The 23289-nt window shown below is 33.3% G+C and overlaps 1 protein-coding gene across 1 annotated transcript in view; it reads left to right on the top strand.

The window, feature by feature from the left end:
- DHRS7C (dehydrogenase/reductase 7C) overlaps nt 1-23289 on the top strand; it is a 47719-nt gene that overhangs the window by 19123 nt on the left and 5307 nt on the right. Inside the window, exons 3-5 of the mRNA XM_074260208.1 lie at nt 174-286; nt 4323-4533; nt 20552-20644. Of these exons, the coding sequence (XP_074116309.1) occupies nt 174-286; nt 4323-4533; nt 20552-20644 (417 nt within the window). The remainder of the gene's footprint in view (nt 1-173; nt 287-4322; nt 4534-20551; nt 20645-23289) is intronic.

Consider the following 23289-nt stretch of genomic DNA (forward strand, 5'->3'; position numbering starts at 1 on the left):
TCATTTTGCTCTTTCTCTGTTTATCCCAGCCTTATTCCTTATTGAAGGAAAGTGATATTGCATTCAGTGTAATACTAAAAGCTTATGATATTATTATTCTTTGATCTAGACAATTGAGAGAAAAGGAACCATACCAATATACTTACTTTGTCCTTTTCAATGCTTTTTAATAGAATGTTCTAGACTGTTCCATGCTGGTGGTGCAAGGTTGGTATTATGTGGAAAGAACTGGGAGAAACTAGAAGTCTTGTATGATGCACTTCTTAGTGTGGCAGATCCAAGCAAGGTAAGGCTTTTATGTATTTATTCTTTGTTTAACCTTCATTCTCAAAAAGAATTAATGACATTAGGAGGATGATATTTTAACTTGTAAATGAATTGGGTTTAAGTGAGTCAAAGATGTGAAAAGTCATCAGCCTTACTCTTCTCCAGAGTCATCAAAATCTAGTGTCAAGACAGGGTCAGGACAACTGGTGCTGGCCCAGGATGTAGTGAGAGACTTTAGTCTTTTTAAGCTAAGGTTTTTTTCGGGTCTCAGTTTGTCTGGGGAAATAGCCATTCAGTAGTTAAAGGGTAAGTAAGAATTGATTGATTCATTCAACAACCATTTTACTATGCTTATTTTGTGCAAAGTACTGTTCTAAGTGCTAGTAAAGATGACAAAGATGAAAATGAAATAAGTTTTGCCTTCTAGTAATATGTATTCTGCAGGAGAAAAACACAAAAGAAGTTAAGTCAATGCAAAATATATACAAAGTAAATATAATGTGAGGTAAAATGATATTAACAAGAGAAAAGGATCATGTGGAAGATAATATTTTAGCTGAAAATTGTGAATTCTCAGGAGGGAAAATTAAAAGGTAGTTCATGCATATACAATGAGACTTCTTCTGTAAAGGAATGGAGATAGGACATTTAATATTCTACATTAAGAGAAGCAAGTAGAACAGTTTGGCTAAAGCATCAAATATATGAAAGAAAACAATATCAGAACAATCTCAGGAAAATGGATTGAATCAGAATGTGAAAGGCTTTAAGGACCTAATATAGAAGTTGTATTTTATCCTGAAAGCAAAAGGTGTCCCCTTTTTTTGAGATTTTTTTTGAGAAGTGAAGTAAAATGGTCATACCTGTGTTTTAGGTATCTTAATCTGGCAACTATATGGAGAATAGAATGAAAAGGGTGAAATGGGAAGCTGAGAAATCAATTAGGAGACTAGTACAATAATCCAACTGTTGGTGACAGCCAATAAAGTGAAATTAAATTAAATCTTAAAGGTAAATATTTGGGAAAAGCTCCTTTTCCTTATATTAATTATAAGATAAGCAAATCAAAATGTAGTGGGATCTACTTTTTTTCATGGCAGTCACTATAGTTTGAATGCTTCTTGAACTATACACATCTTTATAACAACAGAGTAAAAGAAGAATGAAGAGCAGAGCTCATGGTTATGACTGATATTGACACTCATAATTCTGAAGCTTTTAAAAATAAAGGGTCTAATGATATCAAAAAAGATTCAAGACTTGAAGGCTTCAAAAGTCTTTATATTCAACACCAGAGATTATTTCCACTTTCCCTCTAAACCAATGATTGGAAGGTCAAAAAAATTCAAACTTAGACACACAAAGTACTGATGTATCCTAAAACGTCACACCTAGCAAAGTCACATATACCAGCAATACTATCTTCAGGAGGCAGAGAGTCCAGGAAGCAACTTACATAGAGTTATACACTAATATATAGCAGGTAATATGTAAAATACTAAGGTTTTTACAACTTTATGATTGCAAATTACAGAAAAGAGGACAATTTGTTTCTTGGAAGAAACTTGCTCACCTAAAAGTTCCTAAATTAATAAAACAATAGCTCTCATCCCTCTTTATCCCTATTTTGAGTGTTGAATTCTGAGTTTTTTTAGACTTAACTTTCAACCACATAATGTCTTCAAAGCCTGACGTGTAATTTTTTAAAAATTGTTATGCTTCGGGATGATAAATCTTAAAACTTTGAGGATAGGTTTGATTTTCAGCTGTTTAAATCAAAAATTCATTGAGAGTCAAGTATATTGAATAAGATGGGTAACCAAGTTAGTTGATCACTATAAGAATCAAAAAATAAGACATTGTGATGAGATCAATTGTAGTGTTCTTTAAAATATAATGTTCTCTGGGAGCAGGTTTCTTGGGGGGCTTCTAGAGGCAACCTTCCTTTCAGTTCAATGTAATCACCCCAAATGCAGCTAGGAGTTAAAATACAGATCCGTTATTTTCTTTTTCCAAGTATTGTCTCCTTCCTTGGGCCTGGTTAGCTTTCTTAGTGGCCTATCTCTCTCCTTGGTTTTGAGAGCTCTTACTGCTAGTCCTTTGCCTCTGCCGGCTTCAGCCTCTCTTCCTCCGAATGTCTCCAGCCAGCACAAAGATGGAAGTTGGAATGAATCTGACTCCACCTCCAAAGAGTGGGCTTGTGGTTTTGTGTACTTGTCCTTTAGTGGGCTCCTCCTTATATATGCTCTCTTAAAGGTGTGAATTTTGTGGAACTCTAATAAGTACTAAGTACATCTAGAGAACTGTTAAGCACTCTGCTAAACAACCATTGTCTCTATCAATTCCACTGACTTAGCACCTTGTAAGAATTCTAACAATCAATTATTTTATATGTGACTGGCAAATCATCTTTCATGGAAAATCTCAAAGAAGACATCCAAATATAAAGTCTAACAATAACCAAAATAATTTATTTGCCAATTTCCAACACATAAAGTTTACATTAAAAATTTAACAATTGGTTCTCATTGAGTACTAGTTGGTTCTCTGGATATAACCTCTGGATATAAAGGGGAAAGTCCCATATAGGAAATCATGAAATTTAGATTTATTTCTGGCTTTTCCACTAATCTACCATGTTATTTTAGACAAGTTAATTTCCCTTTTTGAGTTTTGCTTGCCTCCTGAAAAAAAATCAATGGCTGAACTAGATGAATGACTTCTTGTTCTGATAGTATATGATTCTAATACCACCTTGTGTTCACATGTTATCTGCTTCCCTAACCTTTAAAAGCAAAAAACTTTCTTAATCTTCCCCCTCTTAACAATAATTTCTGACTCTACTATTTCCATGTTGATTTGTCAGCTCTTGACTTTCATTATTTTGAAATTTTATTTATTAATATTTTCTTAATTTTATGAATTACATTTTTTTGAAAATTAATAACAATTCAAGAGACGAGACAATGAAACCTTTCCTCTGGATAGAAAGTCAGAGGTCAACTGGGTCAGATTGTTAAGTAGGGTCAGTAAATCAGATATTTTTCCCTGTTTTTCTTTGATAAAAGATTATGTTTGATTTGGAAAAGATAGGAATTTTTGAGTTATAAGTATTCATTCAATAAAACCAGTTTTTAAAAAGAATATTGCTCTTTAATCTCCAGGTTACTACCAGACACATATTTATTATACTAGTCACTCAAAGGACAGAACTAGATGGAAATTACAAGGAGGCAAATCTTAGCCCAGTATAAAGGAAAAAATTTCTAACCATTATACAAAAATATAATGGACCACTTTGGGAGGGAGTGAGCTCCATCACAGGAATCAGAGGTTGAATGACCATTATCAGAATGTTACAAAGATTACTTCCTCACATATAAATTGGACTAGTATAATCATTATAATCACTTTCAACTCTGAAATTCTGTTATAGAACACTGGATTTGGGATCAGGAAGCTTGAATTTAAGTCTTCATGACCACACTTACTAAATATGTTAACTGTGGGAAAGTTTTTTAACTTCTGATTGCCTCCAGGAAACTCTAAGATTTTAAATTATACAGATAATCCATATCAAATTGTTGGCCTTCACAAAAAAGAGGGGGAGAAAGAGAGGAAGAGTATTTGAAGCTCAAAATATTAAAAAATATATATTTAAAATTGTTTTTACATGTACTTTGAAAAGTAAATAAAAAGACTATAAATTACTTCATTGATAGAAAGAGAGAACTGTATTTCTTCATAGGAGTTCATTACATTGATGAAATTACAGGTCTGAATGTCACAACAAGAAAAACAACAAAAAACCTTGTAGGAAAGCTTAATAAACTATAAAGCATTATAGAGAGATTATATGTATATATATATGTATATATATGTGTGTATACACATACACACACACACACACACACACACACACACACACACACACACACACACACATATATATATATATATATATATATATATATATATATATATATATATATATACTTACTCTCTCCTGGGAAACCATCCCCATGCTGATCCTATCCTTCTGGTTTGTTCATCAGACATTTACACCAAAGTTGGTCCTCTTGGATCTCTCAGACATCAGCTGTGTCCAGGATGTTGCCAAAGAAATCTTAGATTGCTATGGTTGTGTGGACATTCTTATTAACAATGCAAGCATGAAAGTGAAAGGCCCTGCACAGAATATCTCCCTGGAACTTGACAAAAAGATCATGGATGTCAACTATTTTGGACCCATCACACTAACTAAAGGTATTGTGGCTTAGATCTTATCCCAAAAAATTCTCAGTCTTTGATTCTCAGGAAATAGCTCTTAATTATGGGCAGCTTGGTGACCACTCATTTCCTCCTTCCTTTGGAGACCATCCCAGATTATAGGGTAATAAAAGACTTTAACATACTATCCTACAATACCAGATATGCACATCCAATGTTATAGAAAGGAATTCAGGAGCTGTAAAATATACTCATAGCTCTACCATTAGCTTGTTGTCAGTCTTTTCATGTCTAAAATTAAAAGATTTGACTAGCTATCTTCAGCCTTCATATTACAATTATTTTCATCCATCTATTCATTCAACAAACATTTATTAAATGACTACCATAGATAGCAATGTAAACATGGAAGAAGATAAAAAGATAATTAAGATAACTCTCCCAGAGTTTATTTTTGAGCAAAAGTAATATAATACAAATCATCATTTTGAATAATCAGTATGCCTGTGCACATCAGAGCTCCATAATTCTGTTGACTGGGAACTCTAATCACTAGAGCAGATCACATCCCAACTATAAGATGGTAAATATGCCTTAGAGAGTTTATGAAGGTTCAGAGAGATTGTAAATTATCCATAATGACACTGCTAATTAACATAAGAGATGGAATTTCAATCCATGTCTTCCTGACTCAGAAATAGATTAGATTTATAACAGGTTGAATAACCGTCTCAAAGAATATATTCTAAGTCATATAAGATTCTATGTCAGTGTGGTCTCGATTGGAATATGCCTTGGATCTGCCTAAGATCTTTTAACATTGTTTGGATAAAAGGCATAGATGATGGCATGCTCATCACATTTGCAGATGACGCAAAGCTGGGAGAAATAGTTATACAGGTAATGATAGGATCAGAATCCAGAAAGATCTTGATAGCCTAAATGATTAATTAGAAACTAAAAAAATTAGGGAGTTATGTAAAATCTTACCCTTTGGATCAAAAAAAAAAAATCACCTTTACAAATACAAAACAAGAGTGGCATTGTTAGGTAGCACTTTATCTTATAAAGATTTTTATCACTCTTTGCAGATGATATGATGGTATATTTAGAGAACCCTAGAGAATCAACTAAAAAAACTAGTAAAAGCAATTGACAACTTTAGCAAAGTTGCAGGACCAACAAAGTCCAGCAGCAAGAGGTACAAAAAAAATTACATTTAAAATAATTGTTGACAATGTAAAATGTTTGAGAGTCTATCTGCCAAGACAAAGCCAGGAACTATATCAACATAATTACAAGACACTTTCCATACAAATAAAGTAAGATCTAAACAAATGGAAGAATATCAAGTGCTCATATGTAGACCAGGTAATATAAAAAAAAAAAAGACAATTCTACCTAAATTAATCTATTTATTCAGTGCCATACCAAACTGTCAAGAAATTACTTTATTGAGCTAGAAAAAATAATAACAAAATTCATCTGGAAGAACAAAAAATCAAGAATTTCAAGGAAATTAATGAAAAATACAAAAGTGTTCTCACTGTTCAGTCATCAAAACCATTTGGTAACTGGCTAAGAAAAAGAGTACTTGATCAGTGGAATAGGTTAGATTTACAAGACACAAAAGTTAACAACTATAGTAATCTAGTATTTGATAAAGCCAGACTCTAACTTCTGGGATAAGAACTTGCTATTAGACAAAAATTCTTGGGGAAAATGGAAAATAGTATGATAGAAACTAGATACTGACCAACACCTAACACCCTATACCAAGATATAAGGTTGAAATGGGTTCATGATTTAGACATAAAGGGGGATACTATAAGCAAATTAAGAAAACAAGGAATAATCTATCTGTCAGATCTGTGGAGAATGAAGGAATTTATAGCCTAAGAACTAGAGAACATTATGAAATGCAAAATGGATAATTTTGATTATATTAAATTTAAAAGGTTTTGTACAATATAAACAAGATTAAAAGGGAAGTAGAAAAATTGGGAGGAAAGTTTTTCATCCAAGGGTTCTGATAAAAGCCTCATTTCTAAAATATTTAGAGAATTGACTCAAATTTATAAGAATACAAGCCACTCTCCAATTGATAAATGATCAAAGGATATGAATAATTTTCCGATGAAGAAATTAAAACTTTTGCTAGTCATATGAAAAAATGCTCTAAATCACTATTGATCAAAAATTCCAATTAAGACAACTCTGAGGTATCACTGTCAGATTGGCTAAGATGGCAGGAAAAGAAAATGATAAATGTTGGAAGGGATGTGGGAAGACTGGGACACTAATACGTTGTTGGTGGAGTTGTGAACTGATCCACCATTCTGGATAGCAATTTGGAACTATGCCCAAAGGGCTATCAAACTGTGAATACCCTTTGATCCAGCAGTGTTTCTACTGGGTCTACTGGGTATACTAAAGAGATTATGAAAAAGGGAAAAAGATCCACATCTGCAAAAAATGTTTGTAGTAGTCCTTTTTGTAGTGGCAAGGAACTGGAAACTGAGTAGATGCCCATAAGTTGGGGAATAACTAAATAAGTTATGGTATATGAATGTTATGGAATATTATTATTCTATAAGAAATGATCAGCAAGATAATTTCAAAAAGGCCTGGAGATAATTTCTAATGATAAGTGAAGTTAATAGAACCAGGAGAACATTAAACATAGCAACAAGATTATGCCATGATCAACTCTAATGGACATGGCTTTTTTCAACAATGAAGTGATTCAGAGTAATTCCAAGAGACTTGTGACTTTCTGCAACCAGAAAGAAGACTGTGGGGAATGAATGTGGATCACAACATGGTATTTTCACTTATTTTGTCTGTTTTCTTGCTTTTTTTTTTTTCTTTTCTCACCTTTTTGATCTGATTTTTCTTATGTACATGATAAATGTGGAAATATGTATAGAAGAATTGTACATGTATAATATGTATTGGATTACTTGCTGTCTAGGAGAGGGGTCAGGGAAAAAAGAGAGAAAAAATTTGGAACAATTTTGCAAGGGTGAATGCTGAAAATTATCTTTGAATGTATTATGAAACAAAAAACTATTATTGATTTTTCTAAAGCTCTAGGTTTTAATGGACTGATGGTTCAATATGAGTCAGAGGTATGATGAGGCAGTCAAAAAAAGACAACCCTATTTGGGGCTATAACAGAGTTACAGTTTTCCAGGAATAGGGAGGTGGCAATCCCACTATACCCTGTCCTTGAAAAACTTCATCTGGAGAATGTTCTTCAGTTTTGAACATTAAGATTTAAGATGAATATTTTGATAAACTGGAGATTTTCCAAAAGAGAGCAACCAGGAGAGTAGAGGGTCTTGAATCCATTCATAAGAAAACTATTGAAGAAATTTGGATTGTTTAACCTGAAAAAAAGAAAAATACTCCAAAGGAATGTAAGAGTTATCTTTAAATATTTTAAAGGCTATTTTGTGGAGGAAAAATTTGATTTGTTCTGCTTGACCTCATTTAGGAGCAGTAAATAGAAATTGCAAAGAAGACAATTTGGATTTAACATCTAGAAAAACTCAACAATCAGAACTATCAGAGCATGAAATGAACTACCTTGACTAGTGGTGATTTCTCCTTTTTTTGGAGATCTTCAAATTATGGTATAACTATTTATTAGACTTATTATACTGAGAATTCTTTTCATTTATAGGTTAGGCAAGAATGCCTCAAAGGTTCCTTCCAACTCTAAAATTCTATGAGTATATAATTATTACACATTACTTCCATCTGTGCAATTCATGATCCAGATATACTTCCCAACACTCTGCCTTTGGGCACAGCCTCAAATAATCTACCTTCACTCTGCATTTTGCAGTTTATTTTCCTGCAAGAACCCATTCACCACCTTCTACAAATGGCCTTTCCTGGTTCCCCAAAGAAATTAGTACTCAAGGATACTTTGCATCTGATTTGTATATTCTTTGAATGCATTTGTGTAGATGCATATTACCTCTTCCCTCCCCCAATTCAAACATAAGTTCCTTGAGTTAGTATTGTTTTGCTTTTGCCTTTATATACATAGCATAAGGAAGTGGAAGCTAGAATGATGTATAATGGAAGAGCATAAGTGGAGAGAAATTTAAAATAAATCTGGAAAAATGGGAAGAGAAAGCTTGTAAAGGACTTTTAAACCAAGAAGAGGACTATGTATGTTACCCTAGAGTAATGAGGACTACTAGACTTTTCTGAACAGGTAAATGACATAGAACAGTGGCAATGTTAACAATCAATTAATAAATCAATTAACCAGCATTCTTTAAGAGTGAACTGTGTGTCTAAGCAGCATCATTCATTGCATTCTGAAAAGCTACAGTTCTTAAAAGACCCATAAATTTATTTGGTTTTGGTGAAGGGTTTTTTATATAATTGTATTTCAACATAATTGGTCCCCTTTGTGATATTACACATTTTATTTCTTTTTCTTTTCTCAGTAGTATTACAACCCTCTAAATACATACAAAGACAGCTTCCAACACTCACCTTTGCAAGATTCTGTGTTCCAAACTTTCTCTCTCTCCCCTGTCCCATTCCCCTTTCCAAAGTAGCAAACAATGCAACACAGGCATGTACAATACTCCTAAATGACATGTGTACAATATTCCTAAAGATATTTGTCATGTTGTGCAAGAAAAATCAGACCAAAGAGGAAAAACCATAAGAAAGAAAAAGCAAGCAAACCAAAAAAAGGTGAAAATGCACATCAATCCATACTCAGTTTCCCTAATTCTCTCTCTGGAAGTGGAAGGCATTTTTTTTTAATCCCAAGTCGATTGGAATTGCTTTGGATCACTAAGGTCTTTCATAGTTGATCAGAACCTTGCTGTTATTATGCTCATTATCAGTTCATATAAGTCTTTCCAGGATTTTCTGAAATCAGCCTGCTCATTAGTTCTTTTCTTTTTTTTTTTTTTTGCATTTAATTTTTTTATTATAGCTTTTTATTTACAAGATATATATGCATGGGTAATTTTTCAACATTGACAATTGCAAAACCTTTTGTTCCAACTTTTCCCCTCCTTTCCCTTACCCCTTCCCCAAGATGGCAGGTTGATCAATACATGTTAAATATGTTAAAGTATATGTTAAATACAACATATGTATACATGTCCAAACAGTTGTTTTGCTGTACAAAAAGTATAGGACTTTGAAATAGTGTACAATTAGCCTGTGAAGGGAATCAAAAATGCAAGTGGACAAAATAGAGGGAATGGGAATTCTATATAGTGGATCATAGTCATCTCCCAGAGTTCTTTCACTGGGAGTTCAGTTCATTACTGCTCTATTGGAACTGATTTGGTTCATCTCATTGTTGAAGAGGGCCACATCCATCAGAATTGATCATCATATAGTATTGTTGTTGAAGTGTATATAATGATCTCCTGGTCCTGCTCATTTCACTCAGCATCAGTTCATGTAAGTCTCTCCAGGCATTTCTGAAATCCTCCTTCTGGCTACTTCTTACAGAACAATAATATTCCATAATATTTATATACCACAATTTATTCAGCCATTCTCCAATTGATGGGCATCCATGTATTTTCCAGTTTCTGGCCACTACAAAGAGGGCTGCCACAAACATTCTTACATATACAGTTCCCTTTCCCTTTTTTAAAATCTCTTTGGGATATAAGCCCAGTAGTAACACTGTTGAATTAAAGGGTTTGACAGTTTGATAATTTTTTGAACATAGTTCTAAATTGCTCTCCAGAATCGCTGGATGTATTCACACTTTCGCCAACAATGTATCAGTGTCCCAGTTTTCCCACATCCCTTCCAACATTTCACATTATCTTTCCCTGTAATTCTAGCCAATCTAACAAGTGTGAAGTGGTATCTCAGAGTTGTCTTAATTTGCATTTCTCTGATTAATAATGACTAGGAGCATCTTTTCATATGGCTGAGAATTGTCTGTTCATATCCTTTGGCCATTTATCAATTGGAGAATTGTTTGATTTTTTTATAAATTAGAGTCAATTCTCTATATATTTTGGAAATAAAGCGTTTATCAGAAGCTTTGACTGTAAAAATGTTTTCCCAATTTATTGCTTCCCTTCTAATCTTGTCTGCATTAGTTTTGTGTGTACAAAAACTTTTCAATTTTATATAATTAAAATTTTCTATTTTGTTATCAATAATGATCTCTAGTTCTTCTTTGGTCATAAATTCCTTTCTCTTCACAGGTGTGAGAGGTAAACTATCCTATGTTCTTCTAATTTATTTAGAATCTCATTCTTTATGCCTAGGTTATAAACCCATTTTGACCTGATCTTGGTGTATGGTGTTAAGTGTGGGTCAATGCCTAGTTTCTGCCATACTAATTTCCAATTTTCCCAGCAATTTTTGTCAAACAGTGAGTTTTTATCCCAAAAGCTAGGGTCTTTGGGTTTGTCAAACACTAGATTATGGAAGTTATTGGCTGTTTTATCCTTTGAACCCAACCTATTCCACTGATCAACTAGTCTATTTCTTAGGCAATACCAAATGGTTTTGGTAACCGCTGCTTTATAATATAATTTTAGATCTGGTACAGCTAGGCCACCTTCATTTGATTTTTTTTTTTTATTAATTCCCTTGAAATTCTTCTCCTTTTGTTTTTCCATATGAATTTTGTTGTAATTTTTTCTAGGTCATTAAAATAGTTTTTTGGGAGTCTGATTGGCATAGCATAAATAAATAGATGAGTTTAAGTAGTATTGTCATCTTTATTATATTTGCTCACACTACCCAAGAGCATTTAATATTTTTCCAATTGGTTAGATCTGGCTTTATTTGTGTAGAAAGTGTTTTGTAGTTTTGCTCATATAGTTTCTGATTTTCCCTTGGCAGATAGATTCCTAAATATTTTATACTATCAGTGGTTACTTTAAATGGAATTTCTCTTTGTAACTCTAACTGTTGGCTTTTGTTAGTGTCATATAAGAATGCTGATGATTTATGTGGGTTTATTTTGTATCCTACAACTCTGCTAAAGGTGTGGATTATTTCTAATAGCTTTTTAGTTGAATCTTTGGGGTCCTCTACATATACCATCATATCATCAGTAAAGAGTGATAATTTGGCTTCCTCATTACCTACTCTAACTCCTTTAATCTCTTTCTCGACTCTTATTGCCAAAGCTAGCATTTCTAATACAATATTGAATAGTAATGGTGATAGTGGGCAATTTTGTTTCACTCCTGATCTTATTGGGAATGGTTTCAGCTTATCCCCATTACATATGATGCTTACTGATGGTTTTAAATAGATGCTACTGATTATTTTAAGGAAAAAAACAATTTATTCTTATACTCTCAAGTGTTTTAAATAGGAATGGATGTTGAATTTTATCAAATGCTTTTTCTGCATCTATTGAGATGACCATATGCTTTTTGTTAATTTGGTTATTAATATGGTCAATTATACTAATAGTTTTCCTAATATTGAACCAGCCCTGAATTCCTGGTATAAATCCTACTTGATTATGGTGTACTATTCTGGGGATGATTTTCTGAAGTCTTTTTGCTAATATCTTATTTAAGATTTTAGCATCAATATTCATTAAGGAGATTGGTCTATAGTTTTCTTTTGCAGTTTATAATCTACCTGGTTTAGGTATCAGTACCATGTCTGTGTCATAAAAGGAATTTGGTAGGATTCCTTCATTCCCTAATTTTTCACATAGTTTATATAGCATTGGGGCTAATTGTTCTTTAAATGTTTGGTAGTACTCACATGTAAATCCATCTGGTCCTGGGGATTTTTTCTTAGGGAATTGATTAATAGCTTGTTCTATTTCTTTTTCTGAAATGGGACTATTTAAGCAATTTACTTCCTCTTTTATTAATCTGGGAAGCCTATATTTTTGGAGGTAGTCACCCATTTCATTTAGGTTATCAACTTTATTGGCATAAAGTTGGGCAAAGTAAACTCCTTATTATTGCTCTAATTTCCTCTTAATTGGTGGAAAGTTCTCCCTTTTCATTTTTAAGATGAACAATTTGATTTTACACATTCTTTTTTTCTAATCAGATTTACCAAAGGTTTATCTATTTTATTGGTTTTTTTCATAAAACCAACTCTTAGTTTTATTTATTAATTTCATGGTTTTTTTTTTTTACCTTCAATATTATTAATTTCTCCTTTTAATTTTAGAATTTCAAGTTTAATATTTGATTGGGGGTTTTTGATTTGGTCTTTTTCTAGCTTTTTAAGTTGCAAGCCCAATTCATTGATCTTCTCTTTCTCTATTTTATTAAAGTAAACCTCTAAAGACATAAAATTTCCTCTTATTACTGCTCTGGCTTCATCCCACAAATTTTGGTATGATGTCTCATCATTGTCATTATCTTGAGTGAAATTATTAATTGTGTCTATAATTTGCTGTTTTACCCAATCATTCTTTAAGATGAGATTATTTAGTTTCCAATTACTTTTTGGTCTATTTACCCCTTACTTTTTATTGAATATAGTTCTTATTGCATCATGATCTGAAAAAGAAAGCATTTACTATTTTCTACCTTCCTACATTTAATTTGGAGATCTTTATGTCCTAATATATGGTCAATTTTTGTATAGGTTCCATGAACTGCTGAGAAGAAAGTATACTCCTTTCTGTCACCATTCAGTTTTCCCCAAAGATCTATCATACCTAATTTTTCTAATATTCTATTTACCTCTTTAATTTCTTTCTTATTTGTTTTGTGGCTTGATTTATCTAATTCTGAGAGTGCAAGGTTGAGATCTCCCACTATTATAGTTTTGCTGTCTATTTCTTCTTGCAACTTTCTTAACTTCTCCTTTAGGAAGTCAGATGCTATACCACTTGGTGCATATATGTTTAGTATTGATATTGCTTCATTGTCTATGCTACTCTAGATATAGTTTCCTTCCTTATCTTTTTTAATTAGATCAATTTTTGTTTTTACTTGATCTGAGATAAGAATGGCTACCCCTGCTTTTTTGACTTTCCCTGAAGCATAATAGATTCTGCTTCAGCCTTTTATCTTTATTCTATATGTATCTCCCCTGCTTTAAATGTGTTTCCTGTAAACAACATATTGTAGGGTTCTGACTTTTGATCCAGTCTGCTATCTGCCTCTGCTTTATGGGAGAGTTCATCCCATTCACATTTATGGTTAAAATTACTAATTCTATATTTCCTGCCATCTTATTATTCCCAGATTATGCTTTTCTTTTTCTTTCTCCTCCTTACCCCCTTCCCCAATATTAAAATTGTGGGCCCCACTTGCATCACGCAACTTCCCTCTTTAGGATCCCTCCTTCCTCCCTTTGAATCCCTTCCCCTTTCTTGTACCCTTCCTTTCTTCTCCTTTCCTCTTCCCTTTTCCTCTCCCACTTTTTAATGAGGTGAGAGAAGATTCTCTGTAAAACAAATATGTCAATTATTTTCTCTTTGAGCCAACTCTCACGAGAGTAAGATTCACACAATGTTCCTCCCCCTCTCTAAATACCCTCATATATGATAGGTTTCCTTTGTCTCTTTGTGGGATGTAGTTTCCCTCTTTTTTATTTCCCCTTTTCCCTTTTTCTGACACTATCCCCTTTCCATTTCTATTTCCTTTTTTTTAATGTTATATCAGTAAAATCAAATTGTGCATGTGGTCTTTATGTATATCCGCAACAGAAATACAGTTGTCAAGAGTTCCTTTTACCTTTTTCTACTTCTCTTGAGTCCTATGGTTGAAGATCAATTTTTTTTTTTTTTTAGATCTTTTTTTTTTTTTTCCTTAGAAACAAATGGAATTCATCTGTTTCATTAAATGTCCATCTTCTTCCATGGGAAAAAAAAAATCTCAGCTTAGCTGGGTAGTTTATTCTTGGCTGCATTCCAAGTTCTTTTGCCTTTCAGACTATCAGATTTCAGGCCTTTCAATCTTTTAATGAGGAGGCAGACAGATCTTGAGTGACCCTTATTTTGGCCCCTCAATATCTGAATTGTTTTTTCCTGGCTGCTTGTAATATTTTTTCCTTAGTCTGATAGTTCTGAATTTTGGCCACAATATCCCTTGGAGTTTTTATTACAGGGTCTTTTTCAGAAGGTGTTTGATGAATTCTTTCAACACTTATTTTATCTTCTGATTCTGTTACATCTGGGCAGTTCTCTTTGATGATTTCCTGTAAAATAGCATCTAGGCTCTTTTTTTCATCATAATTTTTGGGAAGTCCAATAATCTCCTAGATCTATTTTCCAGGTCTGTTGTTTTTCTAGGTAGATGCTTAAAGTTTTTTCTAATTTTCCATTTTTTTTTTTTTTTGGTTTTGCTTGACTGATTCTTGATGTCTCAATGAATCATTCATTTCTATTTGTTCAGTTCTGATTTTTAATGAGTTATTTTCTTCACGAGCTTTTTTTACTCCTTTTGGTATATGTCCACTCAAGTTTTTAAATGAGTTGTTTTGCTCTATGGAATATTTTTCCATTTCACTAAATTTTTTTTTTAGTGAATTATTTTCTTTTTCCAATTCACAAATCCTACTTTCTTGGGAGTTATTTACCTTTTCCATTCATAAATTCTGTTTGCCTGCACTTCCTGGGAATTTTTAACCTTTTCCAATTCACATTTCAGGAAGTTGTTACTCTCTTGCAATACTTCTCTTTCCTTTCCCCATTTTTCTTCTAGCTCTCTTTTAAGATTTTTAATAGGAGAGCCTTTTGTGTTGGGGACCAACAATTGTCTGGAGACTGTCTGCTATTAGTCAACCTCCAGGGGGTTGAAAACCTGCTCTCTTTCTGTATAGAAGTTCTTTTGATTTTTTTACTCATTTTTTTAAAGCCAGGGCAAGGAGGTTACCAGCTTCTTCTGCAGAGCAGTGAAGGTGTATGGACAGCAGCTGTCTTGCCAATGGGCAGCAAAGTGCTGCAGGATACAGGAGTGCTCTGGGAAAAAGTTCCCCACTGGAAGTGACTAGGCTTGGGTTGAGCTGTGGAAGTGCCCTGCTAAGAACCCTGCTGTGTGGACTAGCGACTGCCCTGGGACTAGAGGCTGAGCAGTGAACATGTCACTACCCCAAGCCAAAACCCACTGTGGGGCTGTGGGTATTAGCAGTTGCCCAGTGAACAATCCAGCACAGCACTAGAAGTAGCTCTGCCCAGGGAAGACAGTCTGAAGAAAAATGCAAAGAAAATTAAGAATTTTTGTTTTTAAAGGAAACTGGACCAGGAGTGAAGTCACAAGCTTGATTCATGCTCTGACACTCACTATTGTATCATCTTGCAACATTTTAGATGTTATACTTTAACACAAATACTACTGACTCCCTCCAATTATTCATTTATTCATCCCTCCACTTATTCATCCACATGCTCCTATTCACCAATCATTTTCATTTGAATTAACAAATCATTAAAAAAAAAAAAAAAATTATCCTGTTACTGTTCTTCCACAGACTCCTGGCTTTTATAGCCTTGGACCTGTGACATTGCTGGGGCAAAAGTCTTGTATTAATCTATACTTATAATCGTGTGGTAGATACCATTGAAAGGAAAATTCCTTAGTCAAGCTTCACCTTAATTAAAGAGACAAGACAGGGGAAAATAAAATTAAAAGAGTTTATTAAAAATATATCAAGGTATGCTGAGTGAAATGAGCAGAACCAGGAGATCATTAAACACTTCAACAACGATACTGTATGAGGATGTATTCTGATGGAAATGGATATCTTCAACAGAGGATCTAATTCAGTTCCAATTGATGGATGGAATCAGCTATACCCAGAGAAGGAACACTAGGAGATGAGTGTAAACTGTTTGCATTTTTGTTTTTCTTCCCAGGTTATTTTTGCCTTCTGAATCTAATTCTTCCTGTGCAACAAGAAATTCAATTCTGCACACATATATTTTATCTAGGATATACTATAACATATTTAACATGTATGGGACTGCCTGCCATCTAGGGGAGGGAGTAGAGGGAAGGAGGAAAAATTCAGAGTAGATGTGAGTGCAAGGGATAATGTTGTAAAAAGTTACCCATGCATATATATTGTCAAAAAAAAAAAAAAAGTTATAATTATAAAATTAATTTTAAAAAGTAAAAAAAATATATATATATATATCGAGGTAGCAAAAAGTTGGTGGGTTGATTACTGAAGAATAACCAGTATTTCAAGATGGAGTCAACTTTTATTGATAATTTCAATAATAAAATAAAGCAATTCTGATAGGTCCAGGTCAACCAAAGGGATACACATCTCAGTTCCTCCCCAATTGTCTGTGTACAATGTTTAACAAGTACAAAAAGGTGAGAAATAACTTGCTAACATGATTTGTTGCAATCGATATAACATGATTAATAAGCAGGATAAGCAAGACAGGAAACAATGAGTCATTTAGTCAATGTAATTTTCAATAATACTTGCTAATAGCGTGATCCTGGGCAATTCACTTAATTTCTCAGCCTCAATGTCCTTATCTGTAAAACAAAGATAATAATAGTGCCTTATAGAGTTGCTTTAAAGCTCAAATGAGATAAAATACATAAAACAGTTTGCAAAACTTAATGCATTATATAAATGCAAGCTTTTGCTTGTGAGGCAGTACAATACAATGGAAAATGGACTGAGTGTGGAATCAAAATGGACTCCATGATTTATTATGTGACTTTAGTCAAGCCATCTTGATGAGGGTAGTGGCAGTACAGAGAGTTGTGGGAACCCACAAGTCCAACATGAAAGAATTCACAAACCCAAAATATTAGACTGGTAAAAGGAAATTTATTGGCACTGAGCTTTTGCTAGGAGACTGACTTCTTCAGTGGCAAGATCCTGACAGAGGAGATAAAGGACCTAGCAGAAAAATCCTGGCAGAGAAATAAAGAGGGTTTAATGCTGAGAAGAGAATATCTTCACAGTGGGCAAGGGTCCTGGCAGGCAGCTGTGCCAAAGAGAGATCCCTTGGCATGGCCTGATTCTTGCTTTTAGGCCTCTGCAAAGAAATGAACCCCAAAATTGCCCTTTAAATAGGAAATCTGAGCCTGAAGTTTCAATTGAATGAAAATACTTCAATGTTGTCACTTCCCTCAGGCCTAGGTTTCCAATTGAATAAGGGCACTTAAGTTTGAGCTAAGTCCTGGACTAATTTTCAGCTCAATAGACAGAGGGTGCAATTACTCAAGAGAAATATCAGTTCCAGATCTCCAGCTAAATGTGACCACTTAACTTCAAGCTAAATAGGGAGTGGTTCTGGGCCAATCTTAATGAAACCACTTAACTGCCCCAAGGGTGGCTCCTTGTCTGGAGAGTTTCAGAGCTCACCCCAAAAGTTAAGAACAATTTCAGGGTTCCCCCATCAATCTTATCTTTGCAAGGTTTAATTTCCTTATTGTGACATATGAAAAGTTAAAGACATAACTTCTGGGTAATTATCAATCATTTTATTGATTATAAATAGCAAATAGTTAATAAGAGAATTGCTTTCTCTTGAAAACCAAAGATAAATTATGGAGGTCAATCAATACTTTTTTATATGGCCTTGGAAGAGTGAGTGTTCTTAGAGAAATAGAAATCAACTCTTATTGGTTAATAATTGATGAGAGAATAAATATTATAATGAGAGAAGGATTTATTCTAATGAAGGGTTGGGGACATGATTTTGATTATATCACCGAGGACAAAGAAAGGCTCATCTCAAACCAGACTACTCCCACATCAGGATAATCTATACAAAAGGATCTAGTCTCCTCTCATTTAATGAACCATGAACAAGGGTGGGGTATGAATTCCATCTAGAAAAGATGACCTGGGGGTAATTTTGGGGCAAAATCTGGGCTTTGAATAAAGAAACAGAAAGGGAAACTTTCATTTTAATTTTATAATTAGTTATTGATATAAGAAAAATAATCAAGATTTTTCTCATTATCAATAGAAATCACGAGACTTGCCCAACTTAATAAACAGCATTGATGTGAGAATAAATATGCACATATAAAAATTTATATGTAAGAATAAACATATATTATATAAATATTAATTATTAGATTATCATTTTTATTATTATCATTTTGCATCATCATTTACAAACTTTAGACTTCTTCCTAAGCAAGGTGCAATTGTATTTTTCCCTTTTTCTTCTCTTTGGGACATCATTGATGATTTATGGTGAACACTTTTGGACAAATAATCTTGAATGTGAGAAATTACTGTACCATACATATGAGAATTTATTGGGGTTCAAATTCTATGTTGTTATCAGTTATATCCAACCCTTTGTGACCACATTTGGAGTTTTCTTGGCAGAGATACAAAAGTGGTTTGCCATTTCCTTCTCCAGTTTATTTTACAGTTGAGGAAACTAAGCTCAAAAGGGTTAAGTGATTTGTCCTGGGTCACACAGTTAGGCAGTGTCAGAGGCTGGATTTAAACTCTGGTCTTCTTGACTTAAGAACTGGCACTGCACCACTCAGCAGCCAAATTCTATGCAGCCAGTCAATTAGAGGATACAGATTAGATGCTGAGATCATTTTTTCTCAGCATAGGGAATAAATTTTAATTAAAAATCCTTTGGTTATGGAAATTCATTTTTCTATAATCTTCTAAGATTTACAACTAAGGACCTAGTTGTTATCAATTGTCTTTTTGGAAACTAGTTGAATGCTAATTTCCTACTAAAAAAAAAAAAAAAAAAAACACCTTAATGTAGAAGTTTTTAATCAGTGAATGAATCTATGGGATAAATTTATCCTTCCTTCTTTATTGGAAGGGAGAAAAAATTACACCTTCATTATTACTACACTTTAGCTGAAATTTATTATTTTCTTCAATTATATAAAAACATTGTTTTGAGAAAGGGTCCATAAGCTTTAACAGACATGACCAAAAAGAAAAAAAAAAATTAAGAACCACTGACTTAAGATATTACGTCTCTTAAGGATATTAGCACATAATAGGAAAATTTCATGTGAGTCTAGGAGTTCTTACAATGATTTCTAAGACAGATGAGAGTATCTTTTGTGTGTAAGTGTGTGTTTTTGATGTAAGGAAGAGAAATGCATAATTTCTTGTAAGATTTTGTATTTCAAATTTTTCTTCCTCTCTTTCTTACCTCCCTCTCCCCAAGAGAGCAAACCATCTGATATAAATTATATATGTGCAATACTTTTAAACATTTTTCCATGTTTGTCATCCCTATTGTGTCAGAACAATAGAGAAAAAAATAGGAGAAAAGCAAGCAAACAAATAAAAATGTGAAAATACTATGCTTTGATGCACATTCAGGCTCCCTAGTTCTCTCTCTGAATGCTATCTGCATTTTTCCATCCCAAGTCTCCCAGATTTAATCTTGTATCACATTGCTGAGAAGAGCTAAGTCAATCGTAGTTCGTAGTTGATCATTATATAATCTTGCTATATAACTGGAAACATCTAAATTCTTGAAAAGGATTGGGCCTTTTTTTTTTTTTTTTTTTTTTTTTTTTTTACTAATTGCCTATTGTGTATCAAGTGGGAAGCAGGGTGGTACAGTGGATAAAGTGCTAAGCCTGGAGTCAGGAAGACTCATCTTCTTCATTTCAAATCTGGCTTCAAACACTTATTAGCTGTGTGATCCTGGGCAAAACATTTAACCCCATTTGCCTCAGTTTTCTCATCTCTAAAATGAGCTAGAGTAGTAAATGGCAAACCACTCCAGTATCTGCCAAGAAAACATCAGAGGAAGTTACAAGGAGTCAATACAACTGAAAGAGCTGAACAACAGAAATGTGCCATCACTATGTTAAGCACTTTACAAATGTTATATCACTTTAACTTGACAACAATCTTATTCTTCAGATGATGGGATGGAGGCTCAGAGAGACTAATTGACTTTCCCAGGGTCACACAGATATTAAGTCTGACGCTGGATTTGAACAACTTTCTTCATGGTAATTCCAGAGCTCTACCCACCTTCTAGCTCCCTTCTAACTTAGTCTTAATTCTTATGCTGTTCATATCTTATTCCTAGTTAGGAAAGAAACTTATAGGTAACATTTGGTAATTATAACAAAGACATTTATTTCAATGCAACTGATGTTTCTGTATTTTGCAGCCTTACTTCCCAATATGATCTCCCGAAGGACAGGCCAGATAGTATTGGTCAGCAACATTCAAGGGAAATTTGGAATTCCACTTCGAACGGCATGTAAGTTGTTACACCAATGTCAAACTGTGTGTGACTGCAAACTGAGATTTACAGTCCTAGAATATCTGGCCTCCAAACATTTTGAAAACATAAATATTTTTATTTTGTACCCCTAATATACATGTATTACTCAACTTACATGTTATGTATTTCATAAAATATTAAAAGGGTTAAATGAAAATGAAATTAATTTTTAAATAACTTAAAATGTTATTTATCAAGAATATAAAAATAAAGGATTTTTAGGATTATAAAGACTAAATCATATTTTAGTTAAAACATTGTGATTGAATATGCTTCATTATATTTAAAAATCTTAGTACTTCATGATACAATGATTCAAAAGTCTTGTTTGAAATTCATTTTACTTTGACACAGTTTTTACATCTGTAACAGTTGAAAAAGATTTCACAAAGATAGCATATCATTGATTTTGTTTACTAAATCATGGTACTTTTCGATCTCATTCACTAATTATGCAAAAAAATTATGATTAAATTAGAGTGGCAAATTTCCACTTTCTTTGTTTCCAGGACCAGGAGTGAGAATGGGGATAGCATATGGTCTCAGAAGATCAAGTGATAGGGCCACAAATCTACCTGGCCCAGATTAAAGAGAAGTGTGGAAGTAGAGCAAATGGCAAGGTGCTTGGATAGGCTTGGTTTCCTAGTCATGGATGACCTTTATTTGCTTCTTAGCTGTTCAGTGGACTTAAGGGACAAAAGTATCTTGGGAACAGTGCTGCTGATATGATAGTATTGTTCTTGGCTATTTGAACCTCAATCTCACTGGTAAGAGTCCAGTATAGATAGGGAATAACTGCTTGCCTCCTTGCATGGCTATCTGGGGAGGAACATTTCTGGCCAACCATTTTCCTGAGCTCACATTAATCACAGTCAGGAAGAAAGAAAATAGCAAAGAGGGGAAGGAGCTGCAAGGGACAGCTGTGCTGCCCTGCTCTGATATTTTAGGTTCTGATATTTTAGATTCCAGAAGAGCTGTATGCATTCTACTTTGGAGATTACTGTTTTTGTCATTCATGCTTTCATTTCACAAATATTTATTGAGAACTTATTATGGAAAAGATTCTGCGTTGTGTAGTTTTCGAAGACTGATGAAACAATCCTTGTTCTTAAGGAGTTTATGATCCAGTGGGTGAGAAATAATGAAAATGTCTTTGACCTCAATCTCCTATTTTTGCTGATGCAACTCTTGTACAGGCCTCCATTACTCTTCCTTATACTTCTACTTCTAATCTCTCCTATCTGTAATCCATCCTTCACAAAGCAAATGGAATAATCTTTTTTTTTGTACATATCTAGACATGGCTCTCTTCTTCTCAGAAAGTTTATGTAGCTCCTTATTGTCCAATGAGCAAAGTTCGAATGTCTTTGTATAGTAAAGGACTCCATTGTCTACAATCACCTAGCCTTGACAACTTTATTTTGACTTCATCATATTCTGCATGCCTTTCAAAGATGTATCTATGTTTCCTATCCCCAAAGACCATACTTTCCTGCCTTTATATATTTTTCCTTAATTTGTTTCCTATGTCTGAAATGTCATATCTTCCACTTTATTACCTGCTGAATTCCTACCCATATTTTATTTTTAAAATTTTATTGACATCTTTTATTTTATATCACTATTTTCCAAAGGTATATCTTTCTTTCTGCTGCCTAGAAGAACTGTCCTACATAAAAGAGAGTTATTTTTTAAAAGAAGTAACCAACCCATCAACTAAGTATATTATATGAAGTCTTTCATCTCAGTAAGAAGGGAGGTACTGTTTTATTCTAAACTTAACAAATACAAAAAAAAAAAAAAAAAAAAAAACCAACCCACATTTCCATCTACAGAATAGAACAACAGAAAAAATTGCTCATGAAATGAAAAATGTTATATTTATACATATATATATACATTATGTATATATTTTACTTTTATTTAATTATTATTTAATTAACATATAATTATGTCAAACTTTAACTTTCAAATCTTTCTTGCTTGTTTATGATTCTATCTAGACTTCCTTCTATTCCCTTTTGTGCTTTAAAAAGTGCCTCAATGACATTTTAAATTCCTTTTCCTTTTTTTTTCCTCTGTATTTGTGTGTTTGAGGTTTGTACAAATCTATTCTATACTAGACTTCTTTTCCCTCATGCCCATTCTTAATTGGGGAAAACAAAAAGAAAAAACATAGAATTCTCAAAACAAATATCCAAAACAAATGGCCACATTGGTCATGTCAACAAGACATGCATCATCCTGCATCTTAAATACATCCTTCTATCAGTAGGTTGTTTCCTCATCAGTTCTCCAGAACCATGGTTGGTCATTGCATAGGGCAGAGTTATTAAGGCTTTCAAAGTTGTTTGTCTTTACAATGTTATTGTATATATATATATACATACATACATATATATGTTTCTCTGAAATTGCCCCTTTCACCAATTTGTAGACTGCAATGATATTTCATTAATTCACAGATTACAATTTATTTAGTTATTCCTCAATTAATAAGTATCCTTTAGTTTCCAGTTCTTTTCTATCATGGAGGAATTGGAGGGGAATGAAAAGCTACCATAATTATTTTTGTACAGATGGGTCCTTGTCTTCTGCCACTGAACTCTTTGTGTATAGGA

This window comes from Sminthopsis crassicaudata, chromosome 4 (assembly GCF_048593235.1).
Source record: "Sminthopsis crassicaudata isolate SCR6 chromosome 4, ASM4859323v1, whole genome shotgun sequence".
Classification (NCBI taxonomy): domain Eukaryota; kingdom Metazoa; phylum Chordata; class Mammalia; order Dasyuromorphia; family Dasyuridae; genus Sminthopsis; species Sminthopsis crassicaudata.